The 20,085-nt window shown below is 43.7% G+C and overlaps 5 protein-coding genes across 5 annotated transcripts; 3 read left to right on the top strand and 2 right to left on the bottom strand.

Annotated features, from left to right (window-relative positions):
* Positions 1–1,464: 1,464 nt before the first annotated feature.
* LOC104577409 (histone H2A-IV) lies at positions 1,465–1,902 on the bottom strand. The gene has a single exon (XM_010224868.2). The coding sequence runs from the start codon at positions 1,900–1,902 to the stop codon at positions 1,513–1,515; it is 390 nt and encodes a 129-aa protein (XP_010223170.2). The 3' UTR covers positions 1,465–1,512.
* A 343-nt stretch (positions 1,903–2,245) lies between these two features.
* On the top strand, positions 2,246–2,724 carry LOC104577407 (histone H2B 8). The gene has a single exon (XM_010224867.2). The coding sequence runs from the start codon at positions 2,260–2,262 to the stop codon at positions 2,638–2,640; it is 381 nt and encodes a 126-aa protein (XP_010223169.2). The 5' UTR covers positions 2,246–2,259; the 3' UTR covers positions 2,641–2,724.
* Positions 2,725–4,012: 1,288 nt separating this feature from the next.
* On the top strand, positions 4,013–4,495 carry LOC104577406 (histone H3). Its single transcript, XM_010224865.2, has one exon. The coding sequence runs from the start codon at positions 4,020–4,022 to the stop codon at positions 4,428–4,430; it is 411 nt and encodes a 136-aa protein (XP_010223167.1). The 5' UTR covers positions 4,013–4,019; the 3' UTR covers positions 4,431–4,495.
* An 8,907-nt stretch (positions 4,496–13,402) lies between these two features.
* On the top strand, positions 13,403–13,728 carry LOC104577411 (histone H4). Its single transcript, XM_010224870.2, has one exon. The coding sequence runs from the start codon at positions 13,415–13,417 to the stop codon at positions 13,724–13,726; it is 312 nt and encodes a 103-aa protein (XP_010223172.1). The 5' UTR covers positions 13,403–13,414; the 3' UTR covers positions 13,727–13,728.
* A 1,414-nt stretch (positions 13,729–15,142) lies between these two features.
* On the bottom strand, positions 15,143–15,456 carry LOC148593000 (histone H4). The gene has a single exon (XM_088532977.1). The coding sequence runs from the start codon at positions 15,454–15,456 to the stop codon at positions 15,145–15,147; it is 312 nt and encodes a 103-aa protein (XP_088389103.1). The 3' UTR covers positions 15,143–15,144.
* Between the last annotated feature and the right edge of the window lie 4,629 nt (positions 15,457–20,085).

The following is a 20,085-nucleotide window of genomic DNA, read 5'->3' as shown; positions in this document are numbered from 1 at the left end:
ATATGCATTTATATGTATACAATATATATCATATCTATATGATATATATGATATATATATATCATATATATATGTATTTTATATATATATATAATATATATATAATATATATAAAAATATATATTTATGCATTACATATGTACACACATATATATATATATAATCAGTTACGAAGAATCATAGAGGGGAGAGCTGTCCTCGCTCCCTACCCTTGAGGAAGTGCTCCCAGAAGTACCAATCGCGAAGAGACTCCACCCTATCGATATAGGTCTCTCACTGACTTCTCTTTATTTATGTTTTTTCAATTCCCTCTCCTCCGATCTTGGAACACATTAGGACCATATCAGAGATTGCTCCCACCGCTGCAGCAGCGTCTGTGGTCCCGGCTCAACCCGGCTGCTGCCAAGGAGGCTAAGAAGGCAGAGGCAGCGGCGGCAAAGAGGTCCAAGAAAGTGAAGAAACCAGCGGCTGCTAAGAAAGTGACCAGAAAGCATCTCTTTAAGAACCACCCATGCTGTCTGTTTAAAAAAGAAAAAAAAAAGAAAAAAAAAAAAGATTTACTGCGCGATTTTCCCCTGCTGTTGCTTATGTGTAACTTTGGTAGCTCGTGCGCAGAAACTTACTGAATAAGAAAGTATGTCGCAGCATATTTAGTCAGAAATCGTGATTTTCCCTTCCTGCTTATTCATCCCTCGCCCCCCATATCATTTACTGCCCTGAGTCACAGTCTTGCGCTTAGTTGCGCTCCAGAGTCAACAAAGCGTCTTAAGCCACCGCTGGCCTAAGAAACCTGTAACCATGGAGTTCAGAAAAAAAAAAGGAAAAATAAAAAGAGAAATCGAAAGAGAGTCGCGTCAGGGTTCGTAAAATCCTTCCTGCCGCTTCCTAACAAAGATCTTGGGCCCCTCTTTTCCACCCCTAAACACGGGAGGTGGCTGTGGCGCAGGGGAAACCTCCGCGCTTCCCGCACAGGGTTCGAAAGCAGCGCGCTGCCCGCGGATTGGCCGCCGCTGGCCACGCCCCCTCTCCGTCACGGCAGCCCCCTCCCTTCCCGGCTGGGGGATATCGCCCGTGTTCCCCGGGGAAACCAGAGCCCTAACCCCGGGCTGCCCTTATCCTGCTTTTTCCACCAACTTCCCTTAGAACCCAAAGCTGATTGAGGTCAACCGTCTCAGTCATACCTCTAACTGATATATAAACGCATACATGCATGTATGCATTTGCTTTCAGCGTAAGTCTCACTGGAGGATGTGTTTGTTATCCTTAACTTTTACCCCTATGTACATACATATATATGTGTATATATACATATACTTATAAGCATCAACAGGGCACAACTTAAAACATATATGCTTACATCTAAAATATTTTAGTTACATGGAACCATAATTACATTTTTTATAAAGCATTAGTAAATAATCTTAGTGCTGGTGAACTCAAGTGTTTCCGATCTTTTAGAGAAAGTTGTAGGTGGCTCTGAAAAGAGCCTTTAGGTTGTTTCTGGAACCAGTTTCACTTGGCCTTAGCCTTGTGGCTGTCGGTCTTCTTGGGCAGCAGCACGGCCTGGATGTTGGGCAGCACGCCGCCCTGCGCGATGGTCACCTTGCCCAGCAGCTTGTTGAGCTCCTCGTCGTTGCGGATGGCCAGCTGCAGGTGGCGCGGGATGATGCGCGTCTTCTTGTTGTCGCGCGCCGCGTTGCCCGCCAGCTCCAGGATCTCGGCCGTCAGGTACTCCAGCACGGCCGCCAGGTACACGGGCGCGCCGGCGCCCACGCGCTCCGCGTAGTTGCCCTTGCGCAGCAGCCGGTGCACGCGGCCCACGGGGAACTGCAGCCCGGCCCGCGACGAGCGCGACTTGGCCTTGGCGCGCGCCTTCCCGCCCTGCTTCCCGCGGCCGGACATGATCTCCGCGTCAGAAGGAGAAGAGGAGGAAAAAGAAGAAAAAAAACTCCGCAAAGGAGATAAAACTCCGCGAAGGGGAGAAAATGGCCAGAAAACCGCCACCCTGCCTTTTTATCGCTTCCTTCTGGGGTTGAGCAGGACTTGTGATTGGAGGAGGCTGAGATTGTGATAGCAGCCAATGAGAAGGCCGAGGCTGTAACGACCAATCGACGTCTGGCCGCTTGTGACATCAGGACTCCAATCTGCCCAATAGAGGAGTGCAGGTCGGAGCCGCCTTATTTGCATACCGCCCCTATAAATACGGGCGGCGCCGCTATTGTACGTAGGCTGTTCCTGCGGTAGCGGCAGGCTTTTAAAATGCCGGAACCAGCGAAATCAGCCCCTGCCCCGAAGAAAGGCTCTAAGAAAGCCGTCACCAAGACACAGAAAAAAGGTGACAAGAAACGTAGAAAGACGAGGAAGGAGAGCTACTCCATCTACGTGTACAAGGTGCTGAAGCAGGTGCACCCGGACACGGGCATCTCGTCCAAGGCCATGGGCATCATGAACTCCTTCGTGAACGACATCTTCGAGCGCATCGCCGGTGAGGCGTCGCGCCTGGCGCACTACAACAAGCGCTCCACCATCACGTCGCGGGAGATCCAGACGGCCGTGCGGCTGCTGCTGCCCGGCGAGCTGGCCAAGCACGCCGTGTCCGAGGGCACCAAGGCTGTCACCAAGTACACCAGCTCCAAGTAAATATCTTGTTTGGAAGATCGTCTAACCCAAAGGCTCTTTTAAGAGCCACCCACGTTTTCAGTAAAAGAGTCGTTCACAGATTCATTTGGGTGAGTGGCTGGTATTTAATGCGACATCAAAGGGGTGTCTTAAGCGTTTCTCGAGTTTAGCTTGATTTGTTATACTTATTCCTTTATTTAGTTTAAAGAGTAGTTTGTAATGAGTGATTCAAAGCGGTTTTGTATTTGCAAACTAGGAAAAAAAATGGCACTATTTTTATTGACATTTATAAACCCTAGCTCCGTGCTCACTTCCCAGATCCATGAAGCCAGCTGAAAAAGAAAAAAAAAAGAGAGTTAAAAAGCTTTTAATCATTCTGGCATGAGACTTTTTTCCCTTGTTATTAGGGTAATTACCTCAGCACTGGCTGTCGAGTGTGAATTAAAAATATACATAACAAGACTTCAAGGATTCTTTAACCATTTTGAAAGGAAACAAATGATTCTGGGGAGGATTATAATGAGCCGATATCTTTTTGTCTTGCCCTTCTTCTCTTTTACAAAACGTTCTCGCCTCTTTAAATGTTAATTGCCCTTTTCGAACGCACTGTCTGAAGCCACAGTGCTGCTTGTTTACTTCGAGAGATCCTGTGCCTGTGGCCTCTAGAAGATGTTTCGTGATATATATCACACCGTGCAGGTTAAAAAAAGTAGAAAACCTGCTTTGTCATCACTTCACTTGCCTGACGGCTTTGATATGTGTGCATCTTTGCAGTCCTTTTAAAAATAATATATTCGCAGGAGAGTAAGAATGTCAGCAATGTCTCTGAAGTGACAGATAAGTGAAAGAAGATAAGGGAATAATAAAGAAATAACGAGCTTTAAGGAATAAAAGACCGAATGAGAAGCAGACCTTTGCTGAACATTAAGTAGAAAAACATAATAAGCAAATTTCGATTTCCGCCCCCACCCCACAAGCCTGCCAGTTTTGCATCTATCCTTGGCAGTCAGATACGAGCCCAGCAGCTTGAGCAGCGATAGAAATGTCTCTTCTGGGAGCTGAAAAGCGCTCCGTACAAGCGGGTCGCTGACTGCTTTATTTGAAATTTCTCCCGCCTCGGCCCTTGGCGCAGAGCCAGGGGTCGAAAGGAACCCGGAGCGGGGCGCGGATCCTGCGCGCGAGGGAGGAGGGGCAGCGGGGGCCGCGTCACCCCGTCCTGCCCCGCCCCGCTCCACTTGGCAGAGCGCGGGCTTCTCCAACCCTTCGAATCACCCAATGGAATTGGCGCCTCCTCCCTGGCCAATCAGGGCGCACGGGTGTCTATAAATAGCGGGCTCCGCCGCTGCCAGCCCCACAGCTTCCCCTGGGTTGGTGCTCGGACTCCTGCAGCAGCTCCGGCCATGGCGCGTACGAAGCAGACGGCGCGTAAGTCGACGGGCGGGAAGGCGCCGCGCAAGCAGCTGGCCACCAAGGCGGCCCGCAAGAGCGCGCCGGCCACGGGCGGCGTGAAGAAGCCGCACCGCTACCGGCCCGGCACGGTGGCGCTGCGCGAGATCCGGCGCTACCAGAAGTCGACGGAGCTGCTGATCCGCAAGCTGCCCTTCCAGCGGCTGGTGCGCGAGATCGCGCAGGACTTCAAGACGGACCTGCGCTTCCAGAGCTCGGCCGTGATGGCGCTGCAGGAGGCGAGCGAGGCCTACCTGGTGGGGCTCTTCGAGGACACCAACCTGTGCGCCATCCACGCCAAGCGCGTCACCATCATGCCCAAGGACATCCAGCTCGCCCGGCGCATCCGTGGCGAGCGTGCTTAAGCGTCTAGTAGCCCGACCTTTATCAGTTTTGTCAGACTATCGAAAACCCAAAGGCTCTTTTAAGAGCCACCACATTGGCACAAGAAAGAGCTGTAAGTCTTAGTATGTGCTAGGGAAGGATTGGTTTACTAGTGTGTTTTTTTTTTTTTTTTTTTTTCCTTCCTTCCTTTCTTCTCCAGGGCTCCTACCCGTTTTGTCACGGTAAGACTAAATGTGAAGATCATATACCAAAGATGTTGAGCGGGACAGGGAGCTGACCAAAGTAGTAAAACTAACTGCTGTTTAGTTTTAATGCTGCTTGTGAGTGTACATGTCTTTAGGCTAGAAATCTTTGAAGGCTGCAGATGCGAAATGTGTCGTGAGTAATATTAGAGAGAAAATCACAACTACAAACAGTTATTCAGCTAAAGGTGATGCTGAAACTTTAAAAAGGCTTTGCTTTATTTCTTTTGTGGTTAAACTGTTTTTAAAGACATTCATAGTAAATTCCTTGTGTGACCAGACTGTACAGAATCATTTGCTCACCCTCACAGATTTTTTTTTTCCTTTAGGGGCAAGATAAGCTGGAGCTTTTTTAAAAATTATTTGCTTTAGTCCATTTCCTTCCCCCTTTCATTTTCTGAAGCAGTAAGAAGTCCATTTCTGTCTTTCCAGACAACCAGGCAGTGGGCCTCCCTCCCCCACCCCATGCTGTTTTTTCCCTGTTGTCTCCGGTGATGCGAGTGCCCCTGCTGTGAGGGATGTCCCTGGACACCGGCGCTTCTCAAGCGTTCTCTGTTAGTTTATTCGCGGGAGAAAACGCTTTCTGGACGGGAGGGACACTGAGACCTCAGTTGCTAAAGAGGTGCAGTTTATGCTGCCATGTGATCCTTGACTGCTGCCCGTGTTCTAGCTGAATATCCATAGGCGACTATTTGGATCGCTTTTTTTTTTTTTTTTTTTTTTTTCTCTCCTCTCCATTTGTATGCGATGTTTACTGAATCTCGGCTGTATTTATTGAACTCGGCACAGAGAAAATATTTTATCTGGGAATATTTGTGCGAGATGGCTAAAAACTTTATATTGAAATAGACTTTCCTACTAGATTCCTATGTTAAATAATTAACCACCCAGAATGGTCAATGGTTCTAGCGAGCAATATCTGGAAAGTGGGATTTCTCCCTGACTACAGTTTAGTATGCAGTTGCACAACCCCTTGACCTTCTGTTTAACAACCCTGTCCCTTGAAAATGTAGTTTTTAAAAATGACTGCTGACTTTCAGACTTTATTTTTCAATACAGCTAACACAGTATAATTTCAGATGTTCAGTGGTCAACCGCAGCAGCAAAATAATGCTTGAAATAAAGAGCTGGGAAAGTGTTGAACTGAAGTGAATGGAGCTTTTATTAAGCATCAGTAAGGTGCTACATAGTGTTACGCAGAGGAAACAAATGTCTTTCAGTGCCTGATGCTGTAAGAATATTCCTTTTCTCTTAATTGCTGTGTCATTTCACCTTTAGAAAGTGTTCCTTTCTCTGTTTCAGGAATTTGTACTCTGCAGCAAAATCTGACCAATCAAGTTCCTTGACACACCATTTTCTTTCTCTCTCTCTCTCTCTCTCTCTCTTTTTTTTTTTTTTTTTTTTTTCCTCCCGCCTTGCTTTCAGCCATTTTCTACTGCTTAAGTGCAAAGAATTATCAGAGGGGGAAAATGGTTCCACAATAACTCTTTGGGAACTAAATCTATGTAGATTCATACTCCTGCTGCAGCTTTTGGTTATTGATAAAAGGTTTGTGTTTTGGGTGTGTGTTTTTTTTTTTTTTTTTTTTTGTGATAGGATGGTTGCAGAAATGATTACTGCTGTGAATGTGATATAGTTGCAGAAATGACTATACAAACTAAATGCATTTTCTCTGTCTGCTTGATGCAGAGGAATCTATTTTTACCCATGATCTAAACCTACCTGTTATAGTATTACCAAGTTTATGATAAGTTTAATAATGTTAATCAACTAAAATGTCTATCTCTGCTATTTTGCTATTTAAGTAAATATTTAATGTCGAATACTAACAAACAATTAGAATGATTACATTTCAGTAAGGATTTGAGCAGAAACCTTGCTTATTTGCAAAATTAGGGAATAAATCTTATAGGAGGAATGTGACAGGAGGAGAGTAATATTTTCTCTTAAACACTATAATTGATACTATTTTGAAGACTGTCTTGTTTTGATAAAAATTGGGTTACTCTAGGTCATTCTGTAACTGTGTATTTGACAATAATCAATTATGCCTCCCTCCATTCTAACTGCAAATGGAATAGGCCTGCAAGGCTTTTTTCTTTTTTTACACTAATAATAATCTAAACTCATTCCAGAGAATTAATTTAGCAAGTAGTAAGAATGCATTTTTGTGCATTCTGTGTACAGTTGCAGCAGTTGCTACAAGTTGGAATAGACTGACTCTAACTTTTATGAAGGGTGTTATTACAACTAAAAAGTGATTAAACCCTTGCAGGAATCCTTTTGGTCTGTATAGAGTTGAGTCATGCATGTGGCATGTGAGTTCAGGGGAAACTTGAATATCAGGCAAGACTGAAACACTACTGCTTAGAAAGAGCATTAAACCATTTGACTCTAAGGTTTTCCAGTGTTAAGAGGGACAGCTGTTGTGGAAGATTTCCTAATTCAAAGATAGAAGAAAATGTAAGTTCCTCTAGTATCAGCAGCATCTCTCTTTTTATAGAATGGAGCTTGACCTGATGAATCCCGTCAGGTAAAAGCTGGCTACATGCAAGAGCAGCTTGCTCGCTAGCCGAGGGATGCCTTGAAATCTGCTGTCTCATAGTCACATAAGGTGCTTTTGCTGGCAACTTTAACTGTTCTGTGAGATGTTAGTTCCTGGCTGATTTTCCAATTTCTGTGAGTGGTCTGGTGCTTAGGAAGATCTAGCTGAAATCATGCCTACTAAGAACATAACCTCTCACAATTAATAGGTAAAATGGTATATAATCACTGAGATTATTTGGAATTCTTCCTAATTTTCATCAGGAATTTATGAAACCGCATTTGTACAATGTGCTGCAGCTTTAATCAATCATCATTGTTGGGTGAAAGCACCCTTTTCTCTAAAAATTCAAAATCAGCTCTACTTTAGACATTTAAGTTATCTGGAATATATATATTTTCTGCATGGAGAAAGAGTGAGTTCTTAATCTGAACTAGCTATTGTAAAATGATATGAGAGTTTCTAAGCAAATCAGCAGCTGGAGATAAAACTTCCTATCACATTCTTTTTGCAAGTCCCTTTTCACAGAATTACAGAATGTTTAATGTTGGAAGAGACCTCTAAGAGATCATGTAGTCCAACTTCACTGCTCCAGCAGGGACACCTAGAGCATGTGGCACAGGGTGGCATCCTTTTCCTAGCGGCCTCATAGAGTTGATCCTCTGTTTATATTCTACAGTAACCACAAACAGTGAAGTCTAAGACTGGTGCCTACGAAAGGTCAATCTCATTTTTCCTGGTAGCCTGGGCATTTTTTTAAACCCCCTGGAAACAAAACTTATCACAGTAATATCCTAATCCTATGAGTTTTAGGAAGAGCAACCAGCTGCTTACTATGAGCTCCCAGTGAAACAGAAAACTGCAGTCTTGGCAAAGCTGTGACCTATGGCTAATACAAAGACAACCTACTCAAGCAACATATTATATAAACCAGTGCGATGTTATTTCATAGCAACAGAGAACTATGAGCTCAGTTTGAAGGATGGAGAGACAAAAGATTGGAATTGCTTTTAGCTTTTAACTCCTACAAGAGGCACATTCAAAGACAAGCATATCATATTCAAAATAAGGCTTTTTCTTCCCTCCCCTTAGCTCCCAGAGACCTGATGAGGGCTCAGTTATCATTCCTTGTCCTGCAAGCAACCCTAACCAGCTCACTGGGACACATGTTTTTCTTGGGTCTATCTGCTTTTCTTGTGTGTCTGTGTTTTAGACTGCATGTGCACAATCACATTTCTTTGAAATGAAATTGCTCTCCCCTCTTTATATATTTTTATATATTTATATATTGTTGTTTTGAGCTTTGTTACATCATTTGCTACAGTGCTACAATACCATTTTCTACAACTGCTTTCTACTGATGAATTCAAGAGCTACCACCTACGATTCATCACGTGTAGAGCGAAGGAACAGAACTGATGATTTTATGAATTCCAAATTAAGACATGTATATGCATCATTAATTGCTAATGCATTTTGAAAAACTGCAGCTTCTGAAAGGTAGTTATCACTTTAGTTAAATTCCTGATAGTGACAAGTTGCAAGCTTTTGTAGTATTTTTGGAGAATTTCAGAGTGCAGCAGGCGAGATTTTTTCCCTTTTTTTTTTCCCCTTTTTCTATTTTTGTTTGTTGGTTTTTTCTTTCTTCTCCTTAACATCAGATTAGCTTAATCATGGAGAGCACCAGGCCAATGGCTTCATTTTCGGAACTGGCCCCCTCTCTTATGAAAGTTGTATCCTGGAGAACTAGAGCAAGTTTCCAGCATAGAATAGTGAAGGTTCTAAAGAAAATGTGTCACCAGACTTGATCAATTCATGTTTGCAAATCATTACTATCCTGTGCTAAGTCTCCCATTCCAAAAAACACTAATGCACAAGTGGAGACTAAATACAGTTAGAATTTTTAGTATGTTGATCATATCTGCTACATATCTTTTTTACAGTTCTGTTACCTTTATCCTGATCCACCTCTCTTTCTCTGAAAACTCCCCAATACTTTGTTTATACTCCTTTCCCATATCATAAATGTTCAAGGTACCATTATGAGCTGTTGAGCTGTTAGTGCAAAGGATCCACCTGCTCTCTGCATGTGTCCCTGCCTCCCCCCCACCACACTTTTTTCATATTATAAAACACACAACAGTCATTCATCAGGAGGGACTATCTGATAGTATGAAAGGTGAAATGATGACTTGAATAACTTCAATTTGTGAGGCCTCTAAGAAGGAGGATAGTCCGTAAGGAGAGTGATCACTCTAAGTGCTCAGATTTAAGCAAAACTTGAAAATCTATACGGTATTCCTCCATAGATGTTAGCATGATATGCACAAATTGCAAGATTAATCCATGCTATAATCACAAAAATAAGGAAGGTTGACTTTTGTGACTCAGCCTTTCGAGAAATGCCAAAAAGAATCAAATAACAAGAAAACAAACAAAAGTGCAATTTTCCAGTACACTTCAGAAACAATGCTAACCTTCAATTAGCTGAATGTAAACATTGCAAGAGAGTATTCCTAATCTTTCTGGCTCATGTAAAGATAGTAGAGCACTTGGGACACTCCCCAAGAACTAGATTCTAGCAGATAATATTCTGACAATGTGCTGATAAAGGATATTTGCATGAGAGTTGCCCTATACTTTGCTGAAGTCAACATACTGAATATTAAAATCACTCTCGCACAGAGTTTAAAGGACATGCTATGAATGAAATATGCTGGCTACAGTTCAGGTTAGTTATAAAGCCTTTTTTCTTAAATTAAAAAAAAAGAAAAAAAGTGTCTGTTCATGACTAAAATGACACCTGTCTGTTCATTTTCCTGTTTTCCTTAGTCCTGCCAGTGCTGGCCTTCCCAGGATATCTCCAGAGTAGAGGAAACAGATTTATTTTTGTTTATAACAATCGTCTGTGTGTGCGTGCACACACTTATTTAAATGAATTTGGCAGAGAATGACCTTTTCAAGGTCATTGAGAGAAGTGATTACTACACAAGTTCCAATTAAAATGAGTAGGAGATCACTGTCTTGCTAAGACAGGCTACTTTGATAATCTCAGTTTAGACTTGCAAAAACTTGCCCAGACAAAACAGGACTCTCCATCTCCACAGTCAGTGCCTGAACATTGTAATAAGGTGAGCAGCACTGTCAGGCTAGTTCTTGCTGTTTAACTTGTTATCTACATAACAATGAGCAGACTGTGAGTTCACCCAGCAGTGCAGGCTCTGTCTACATGGAAATCGAATGTGATACAGCCAATATTGATTATTTGCTTAAGGACTGAGCAGCAATTATTTTATAAATATGTGTGTGTATATAATATAAATACAATTTTTGTCCTGTATGTTCTGGGAGGTTTAGCCTTAGGCAAAATAGAAAGTTCTTACCCTTGTGAAATTATTAGATTTATCAAGCTGGATGGACCTGGAATGAATGACACTGAAAACCATAGTAGAATTATTTCAGAATATATAGTATTTTAAATGCTAGAGCATTCTGATTACCAATACTTTATATCTTTAACACATCAGAAACAACATTTAAGGGTTATTCATAAAAGGCTTCTTGGTTGAAATTACAGGGTAAAAACCTTAATTCACCACAGTGTCCCAGTATCTGTGCAGAACTGCGCTTTTTGCAGCACAGACAGCAGAGCCCCTGTACCTGCACTTCCCTGAGCACCTCCCAAAGCTCTTGGGAGCCCTCTGGGCTCTTGACTGCTACAGAGAGGGCAGTCCCTGTGTAACTGCATCCCCCTTCCTCCTGCACACATATTCCTATATCAATTTCCTATATCTGTTGTGCATACGGGTGCCTTCATAAATCTTTCTGGTTATTGTTTTGCGTTATAGTTGCTGGTTTTGCTCTGTAAAAACCAGAGTCTTAACTAATGTTTTACTTCTGACTGGAGGCTGACAGCAAGGTCCTAACGGCTCTTGCAATAGTAAAAGATGAAATAATTCAAATGCAGTAATATAGTAAAATCTGACTGCTAATGTGGTTAATAAGATAGCGAACTAGGAAATCCAGTAGGGCCTTACTTGAAGAAAATAAAAACACATAGACCATGATCCTTTCCTAGTGGCCACACTCACAGTTATCAGTCAGGCAGTAACCTGAATGATAAAATAGATTACTTGGTAGTTTTGCCCCAAGGACACATCCCAATTTCATAAAAAGGAGGTTTAAAGTGTTTGAACAGGGCTAAGAAACATATTTGCTGCTTTCCAAGCAGATATTGCAAAAGGATGAAGATGAAGATTCTTTATATTAGTATGAGTTCTCAAAATAAAAAACCTAACTCGGGCAAAGTGAAAATCAAATAATAGAAAAAAAAAAAACAGACGAAAACAGCTGAGTTCTTCTTGTAGAACTTGATATCTGTTTATTTTAATGTTCCTGTGTTAAATGGAAACGGAACATTGATCCATTTTTCCATTTGCCAAACTCAGTAAGAATCCGCAATCACCCAGGCGCAGAATCACAAAATTGTTGAGGCTGGAATGGACCTCTAGAGATCATCTAGTCCAACCCTCCTGCTCCAGCAGGGACACCAGGAGCATGAGGCACAGGGTGACACCCAAGCAGATTTGGAAGGTCTCCACAACCTCTCTGGGCAGCCTGTTCCAGGGCTCTGTCACCTTCACAGGAAAGAAGTTCTTCCTCACATGGAGATGGAACTTCCTGTATTTCAACTTGTACTCGTTACCCCTCACCACCGAGAAGAGTGGGGCCCCATCCTCTCTACATTCACCCCTCAGGTATTTGTACATATTGATTAGATCCCCTCTCAGTCTTGACATGTCTTAGTCTGCGCATGCGCTAGGCTAAACAGGCCTAGCTTGCTTAGTCTTTCCTAATAAGAATGATTTTTTTTTTTGGAGTTAAAATGTCAAGCTCCTACAAAGTACTTTGGTGCATATGAAATTGTGTTTAATGAAAGTATAAATTATGCAAATATTATTTTTGATGAAAAGTAATGCTTACTAGGTTGACTAGCTCTCTACCTGAAGCCAGGGAATTAATAAATTCAAAACACTGGTTTCTAATGCTAATCTTTAAAGGCATCAGGAGAAATCCTGCTTTATTTAGTACCTGATCAATAAAAAGATTGAGTGGGACTCAATCTGAGTCAGACTGAGGGGGAGTGTGAGATTATTTCAAAATGTGTGCTTTCCATTACATTTCAAGATGTTGACAACAAATGGATCTCTTGCTTCCTCAGTAGGAAATATTCCTAGGACATGATGCCCCCAATTTTAGTGTGTTCTCAAAGTTTCATTTCATCTCTTGGAAAAAAAAAAAGAGAGAGAAAGAGAAAGAAGAAAAGACACTTAGCTGTCCTCTCAGTGATGCCAAACCTGCTTGGTAAATGTAAGAAAAAGCATATGCATGTGTTTATAAATGTACGTGCATGCGAAAAAAAAGCTGATGATTCACACATAGCAGCAACTATTATATTAAAGGGAGAAAAAAAATCTGTCCATGACCAATCAGCATTTTCTTTCCTTTCTTCCTTCTAAAAAACTATAGGAGCCACCAAAAGAAAAAAAAGTAGAGTTTGGAGGAGAAAATATACGGCAGAAATTATTTAAATAAATAAACCCGATATAGGCCGTTATACGGACCTATGATTATAATAATAAATGAGGAAAAACGCTGGAAAGATAGAAACCAGAAAGAGGGCCGGGGAGAGGGCGGAGCGAGGACGCCGGGCGAGGCGCCGCATTGGCCGGATTTTGCCGCAGATCCCGGCTCGGGCGGGAGGGCCGGGGGACGCCGCACCACGAAACCGCGTTCGCCCCCGCGCCGGCCGCCCGCCAAGAGCTGCTCCCGGGAACCGGCTCGGCGGGGGACAGCGGCGGGGCGGGCTCGGAGCGTTCCCGGAGACACGGAGGAGGGCGGCGCGCACGGCGCGGTGGGGGGGGGGGGGGGGCAGCCGGAGAAACGCGCGGCGGCGGCAACGAGGACCGCGAGCGGCAGAGGCAGAGGGCGCCCCGGGCGTGCGGGGCCTCCTCGCGGGGAGCCCTGGCCGAGGGGAGCAGGGGCCGCCCGGGGGCGGTGACCGGGGGGAAAAGGCGGAGACTGCGCCCGAGCGGCCGCCTCTCCGCCGGCCCCGCCCCTTGGCGGCGCAGTCCCCAACCAGGTCGGCTCCCACCCCCTATATTCCGCCCGAGCCGCCGCTGCTGTCACACTCGTGCTTAGCAGCGCAGGCAGCAGCATGTCCGGCAGGGGCAAGGGCGGCAAGGGGCTCGGCAAGGGCGGCGCCAAGCGCCACCGCAAGGTGCTGCGCGACAACATCCAGGGCATCACCAAGCCGGCCATCCGGCGCCTGGCTCGGCGCGGCGGCGTCAAGCGCATCTCGGGGCTCATCTACGAGGAGACGCGCGGCGTGCTCAAGGTGTTCCTGGAGAACGTGATCCGCGACGCCGTCACCTACACGGAGCACGCCAAGCGCAAGACGGTCACGGCCATGGACGTGGTGTACGCGCTCAAGCGCCAGGGCCGCACCCTCTACGGCTTCGGCGGCTAAAAGCGCTTTGTTTTGCTAAGCTACACTGTTACAACACCAAGGCTCTTTTCAGAGCCACCCACAAACTTCACAATAAAGGCTGTTTGTCACTGTAGCAAGGTAAAATTCTGAGAGTTTTTTTTTTCCCCAGTTTAAAATTCTATTGGAACTTAAAAGAAAGGTTAAGTTGGTATTAAACCTAAAATGTTAAAAGTGTTCTCCAGTGGAGTCCCACTGCTTATTACGAAACGGTGGGTGGGAGGTGGGATCTTAAAAGAGCAGTTGGGGTGCTGTTACTTTCAACCTTTTTTTGCTTGGAGCTGGTACCAGCTTAATGGCCGCTTTAACAGTAATTGTCACTTAGTTCACGCTCCCATTCCGAATGAAGCTTAAAAGTAGCATTCGTGTTTACTGAAAAAGATAAAACAGTATTTGACAGCAGATAGACAATTTGTGGCTTTATGGGCAGATTTTTAAGATAAACATCAGTACAAACAGTGAGAAATTAATAAAGTGCAGTGGAAAAGATACTATTATTTATGACTGTATGCTCACTTATTTAAATGACCTATATAGCACGCGTGTGTGTTAAAGCCCTTTCAAGAAGTTTGTGGGTGGCTCTTAAAAGAGCCTTTGGGTTAAAATAGATGTGACATGATGGTGGAGTGCTTGTTGTAGTGCACCGGGCGTGACCCCTCACCGGCAATGCGCTTGAAGATGTTGCCCATGGCCTTGGACGAGATGCCTGTGGCGGGGTGCACCTGCTTCAGCACCATGTACATGTAGATGGAGTAGCTCTCCTTGCGGCTCTTCTTGCGCTTTTTGTCACCTTTTTTCTGCGTCTTGGTAACAGCTTTCTTTAGGCCTATCTTCAGTGCTAGAGTGGATTTTGCTGGCTCAGGCATCTTCAAAATCTTCTTTCAAAGATCTTCGCAGAATCTCAACAACCTTGAAAATGGCAACTACCCCTTTCTATATAAGGATGCTATGCAAATGAAATGGCTGTGAATGTTCATTTCCTATGGGAGAAAAAGACACAAACATGATTACAAGCACTTCTGTCCTGCTGTGTTACAGCTCCAGTGCTGCTACTTTTCAATCATTGTAGGTACAGTGAGCAGGGAGCTACTTTCACTAGTGAAATTAATCTCCACAGAAATATACTTAAATTATTATTAATGTAACTCTATAAAACATTGGCATTTCCCTATACTATATTGACATATCACACAATAGATTAAGCAGTTTTTAAAGACAAATTTTAAAACAAGTATGTTGCATTTTAAAACTTATAATGAAGGTTACAATAAAGCCACATATATCAGAATTGTAACAATAAACATTAGAGAACAGTAAGCAGCTCCTATTGTGAAGTTTGTGGGTGGCTCTGAAAAGAGCCTTGGTGTTGTAACAATGTAGCTTAGCAAAACAAAGCGCTTTTAGCCGCCGAAGCCGTAGAGGGTGCGGCCCTGGCGCTTGAGCGCGTACACCACGTCCATGGCCGTGACCGTCTTGCGCTTGGCGTGCTCCGTGTAGGTGACGGCGTCGCGGATCACGTTCTCCAGGAACACCTTGAGCACGCCGCGCGTCTCCTCGTAGATGAGCCCCGAGATGCGCTTGACGCCGCCGCGCCGAGCCAGGCGCCGGATGGCCGGCTTGGTGATGCCCTGGATGTTGTCGCGCAGCACCTTGCGGTGGCGCTTGGCGCCGCCCTTGCCGAGCCCCTTGCCGCCCTTGCCCCTGCCGGACATGCTGCCGCCTACGCTGCTAAGCACGAGTGTGACAGCAGCGGCGGCGCGGGCGGAATATAGCGGGTGGGAGCCGACCTGGTTGGGGACTGCGCCGCCAAGGGGCGGGGCCGGCGGAGAGGCGGCCGCTCGGGCGCAGTCTCCGCCTTTTCCCCCCGGTCACCGCCCCCGGGCGGCCCCTGCTCCCCTCGGCCAGGGCTCCCCGCGAGGAGGCCCCGCACGCCCGCGGCGCCCTCTGCCTCTGCCGCTCGCGGTCCTCGTTGCCGCCGCCGCGCGTTTCTCCGGCTGCCCCCCCCCCCACCGCCCCGTGCGCTCCGCCCTCCTCCGTGTCTCCGGGAACGCTCCGAGCCCGCCCCGCCGCTGTCCCCCGCCGAGCCGGTTCCCGGGAGCAGCTCTTGGCGGGCGGCCGGTGCGGGGGCGAACGCGGTTTCGTGGTGCGGCGTCCCCCGGCCCTCCCGCCCGAGCCGGGATCTGCGGCAAAATCCGGCCAATGCGGCGCCTCGCCCGGCGTCCTCGCTCCGCCTCGCCCCGGTGCCTTCCCGCCTTGTCCCCCTCCCTTGCTCTGGACCCTTCTCTCCGCGTTTCAGTGTAGCCCTTTGTTCTGTGCAGCCGCAGGAATGTCGTTCCTTCCTCCGCGCGGACGCCCTGCTCACGCCCCCAGCGCCTTCGAGCGGAGAGACCCTCAGGTCGGAGCGAGCGAGCGAGCGCCAGCTGCGGCTCCGAGCGGCCGGAGAGGCGCCACGGACCAGCCGAGCCTGGGACATGCGGCCTTGAGGCCTCGGTAGCTGGAGCTCTCTGGGTTGCCACGGCCCTCCTGCCATGACCCCACCGCCCTGGGCTTCAGCAGCCGCTGCTGCTTCTACCTTGTCACTGTATTACAGTCCCCGATCTAGAAACCACTCACTAGTGTGTAGTTGACTGCAGCAAGCTGAAGGAAACATTACAGACCGCACCAGAAGACAACAAAGCAAGCAAGCAAGCAAATAAAAAAGGGAATGTTTGGATGACTCCTAAAAATGAGTAGCATACATATACATTTACTTAAAGGGCTATCTAAAAACGCTATGTACTTTTTACTCTTTCACTTATAAACCCAGCATATACTCATTATTTTTATGGAATGCTGAATTGTACTTATAAAATTAATGAATAATAAGAAGAGTTACCAACTCATTCCTAATACACTATGATTTTGTGTTTCATCTAATTTACCCACTCAAAAGATGTAATAGTTAAAATTCACATTACTTTAAATATTTTTATATTTTATGCAATTTAAAGATATATTTAAAATATTTTTTTGATTTTTTTGTCCAAATTTAACTTACTTATTCTCTGTGTTCTGCATTCTGCATATTTAATTGGTCTGTTGTTTTATACCCTGCTGTAGTATATTTCATATCAAAATGCTTCCCTGATTTTCCATATTTTTTCTTTCTTCTGTTGCTTCATATATGAACATTTTCAGTTCTTTTTAAGAAGTCCCTGTTTTACTTAAATTTAAGTCCTAGCAATATTTCAGTTTACTTTTCTGGAATAACCACTAGATTCTGTTTTGGAGTTTTGTTTTATACACATCAATACTTATGCATATTTACAAATATGTTATGAATACATATATATTTATGCATAAATATATGTAATGCTTGTGTACTTTGTGTCAAAATATATTGTGAATGTTTACTTACACATATATATTATGCATAAATATAGAACACTTAAATACATACATAAAAATACATAAAAACACATTATGTGATTTACTTGCTGAATTTAATTTACAAAACTGAGCAAAATGTCCACTATATACCCTGGCAGCATATACTTCTCAGATTCAGGAAAATATGCATCTGATGTTTTCCTTTATTATACTACAATAATCCAGAATAAATATGAGTATCTTTTGTGTGATTGTAATTATAATTAGGCCTGTGAATCCCGTTTACATTCAAACTGTTCTTTTGAACAAAAGTAAAAAATGTTACAGTTAGTAGAGAAATACATATGACTTTAGATGGCAAAAGTACATTTAGTTGAGATTATATTCACTCTGTGACTGAACTGAATGTACTAATACCAACCTCCAAAAATGCAATGTACTGTACAAGTAGACATGGCAGTCTGATATATGACATTATAATTTCACTTCAGTGTTAGAAACATCCTTTATTCCCCACAACCTGTATTTCAATGTCTAGACATGCTTCCTAAAACAGAGGAACATTAGAAAACATTAAACAACCTTCTATATTCTCAAAACCCTATGCAATTACTGAAAACATTTTAATCCATAAGAATCATTATTTATTGATGCCTCTAAATGCAATATCATCCTTTTGTAAGTGTTCTTCTAGTAACTTAAACTCTGGAATACTTTTTGAAAGCATTTCAGGACAACTTTCGAGACATGCAGGGGCTGAGACTTTAGCTAACAGGTTAATAATTGCAAACCCATTCCTCAAAGTGGTCTTATGTTTAGGTCACTCTAAGTGGCTATATAAACAGCTCCTGACAGTTTGTTACTGACAATGTCAGTTCTCTAATGGCTTTATTTATTTTTAAGCCAGAAGCATTTTATCCAGAAAGAAAACATTACTGCTGAATATATTTTTCAATAAAGTTACTTCTACTACATTCTGGGAGCACTGTCCCACTTTGCACTCTTCCAACACACACCCACACACACCCCAGATTCCAGACAATACAATCTTGGTGAGTTTGGATTACATAGTACTAGAAATAAAATGAGAAAGGAAAACTTCACAAATCTCTCTCTCTCTCTTTTCTTTTCTCTTCTCCTTTCCTATTTATTTAATTATTTATTAATTATAGCTTCTCAATGTGCTTCAGTCAGAACTGTGGCCTATTTTTTCCCCATTACTTACATTTTAAAGCACCATCTTTTTTCAGCACAACTAAACATGACAATATATCATTAAGAAAATAATATCAAGACACCTGTCTATTGATAATCACATACTTCTGCAAAGTTATTCTAATTCTATTGAGAGCTTACATGGCAATTTAAATCTAAATTTTAACTTCTACAATAAAGATGTCAATTTGTAAATTAGAAGCAAATTTATAATAATTATATGCAAATATTTTACAATGCATTATTTTTAATATTGCAGGGAAAGTAAACCTGGACAGGGGTGCAAATGTTTTTAAACTTACATTTTATCTCTTTTCTTCTAAGATTTGTGGTATATAGACTGACATCATGAAGCTGTCCCTAAACATACTTGATCTGTAGTTTTTATATTGCACATTCTTCAAATAGGGAAAGGGTCTTGGAATCAAGTGATACAGCTAACTAAGGCATCATATGATATGGATCTCTCTCTTTTTTTCCTTTTTTTTTCAAAAGTAAGAAGCATTTATGTAGTGAAACTCACCTACTCACTTTTATTATTTCTGTTCAGACAGCACTTGCAGCCTGTAAAGCACTAATCTTCTAACCAAAAATTTGCCAGCATTATCATCACTGTGCCACATTGCTTGATGACTGTTGGATACAGGATGTCTTCGCATTAAGCTTAGAGGCAACACCAGTGTCATGTCATCACAGGGTGAGATAAAATCACTAGTAGCTGAGAATGAATGAGGAACATTAATAAATAGAAAAAAAAAGAGTGTGAAATTCAGTTTACTAAAGTGAGCAGAAATTGAGTGATTAAAATAAGAAATTCTTGAGAAGATTTTAAAGAAACAGTGAATTGCAGGTTGAATGGAAGAACTCTATGTATTGCACTGGACTTACTTTTGCACTGAAAAATGTGCCAGGGCCTCTCTAGCAGCACCGCCTACCTCTGCTTGCAATATATACAAGCTTGTTCAAGTTGAAATCACTGTCCTGGATACAGAGGATCCAAACTTCCTCGAGTTATGAGTGTTTTGGTCTGGAGATCAGTTTCCTCATATGCACATATGTGCAGAGTACTATTCTAGAGACAGAACTGATGTGCATGCTAAAATACAACTTTTATATCAGTACAGTTCAACAGGAAATACAAGTGCCAGGACATAAGTTGCTGTTGCTGCTGCTAATGAGGATCAAAGCAGCAGCATTGTGGCAACAGCACCACGCTGTTACTGTACACATTTCAAAACAAAATCATTAGACATGGGCACTGTCACCATACCAGGATTTATCTTTTCTCAGTTGATCCTTCATGTCCACTTTCAGATATCAGGGAGAGTTACCTATAAGGCCTCTGCTATAGCCAGGGCAAAGGTCCAAGACCAAAGCAGACAGACCTCATTTTCCACAGAGGACAGGCAGAGCAGCAGTGCTACACCCGGGGGCTAGAGGCTTCATTAGGTTGTGCTACAGCCTCTGCCATTAAATAGAGCCTCTGAGAACACCCTAACAAGAGGCATCAGCTGGACACTCTTTCTCACACTCCACAATAGTGACTCTACAGGGATTTGTTACTGTGCTTCTGGATGATGCTTGGGTGAATGGAGTAAAAGATGAATTCAAATAATATTCCCATGGTTAAATGATCTGTCAGAAAACAACAGTTAGGCAGAGTTAGTCAATTGGAATGACTGGCCCAATTAAAAACCCCACTTAAACTTAGAATTTAGCAGTGCTGTAGGAGTTTCCCGGGTGGGAAGAAGTCAGTG

Source organism: Tinamus guttatus, unplaced genomic scaffold (assembly GCF_059628265.1).
Source record: "Tinamus guttatus ecotype Peru unplaced genomic scaffold, ASM5962826v1 Tinamus_guttatus_pri_ptg000472l, whole genome shotgun sequence".
In the NCBI taxonomy this organism is placed as follows: domain Eukaryota; kingdom Metazoa; phylum Chordata; class Aves; order Tinamiformes; family Tinamidae; genus Tinamus; species Tinamus guttatus.
Note: the sequence above shows the minus strand (reverse complement) of the source record. Positions and strands in the feature narration are given on the sequence as shown.

What these genes read in the sequence shown, in the direction of transcription:
- LOC104577409 (XM_010224868.2), bottom strand. Translation starts at nt 1,902, where the DNA reads ATGTCCGGCCGCGGGAAGCAGGGCGGGAAGGCGCGCGCCAAGGCCAAG.
- LOC104577407 (XM_010224867.2), top strand. Translation starts at nt 2,260, where the DNA reads ATGCCGGAACCAGCGAAATCAGCCCCTGCCCCGAAGAAAGGCTCTAAG.
- LOC104577406 (XM_010224865.2), top strand. Translation starts at nt 4,020, where the DNA reads ATGGCGCGTACGAAGCAGACGGCGCGTAAGTCGACGGGCGGGAAGGCG.
- LOC104577411 (XM_010224870.2), top strand. Translation starts at nt 13,415, where the DNA reads ATGTCCGGCAGGGGCAAGGGCGGCAAGGGGCTCGGCAAGGGCGGCGCC.
- LOC148593000 (XM_088532977.1), bottom strand. Translation starts at nt 15,456, where the DNA reads ATGTCCGGCAGGGGCAAGGGCGGCAAGGGGCTCGGCAAGGGCGGCGCC.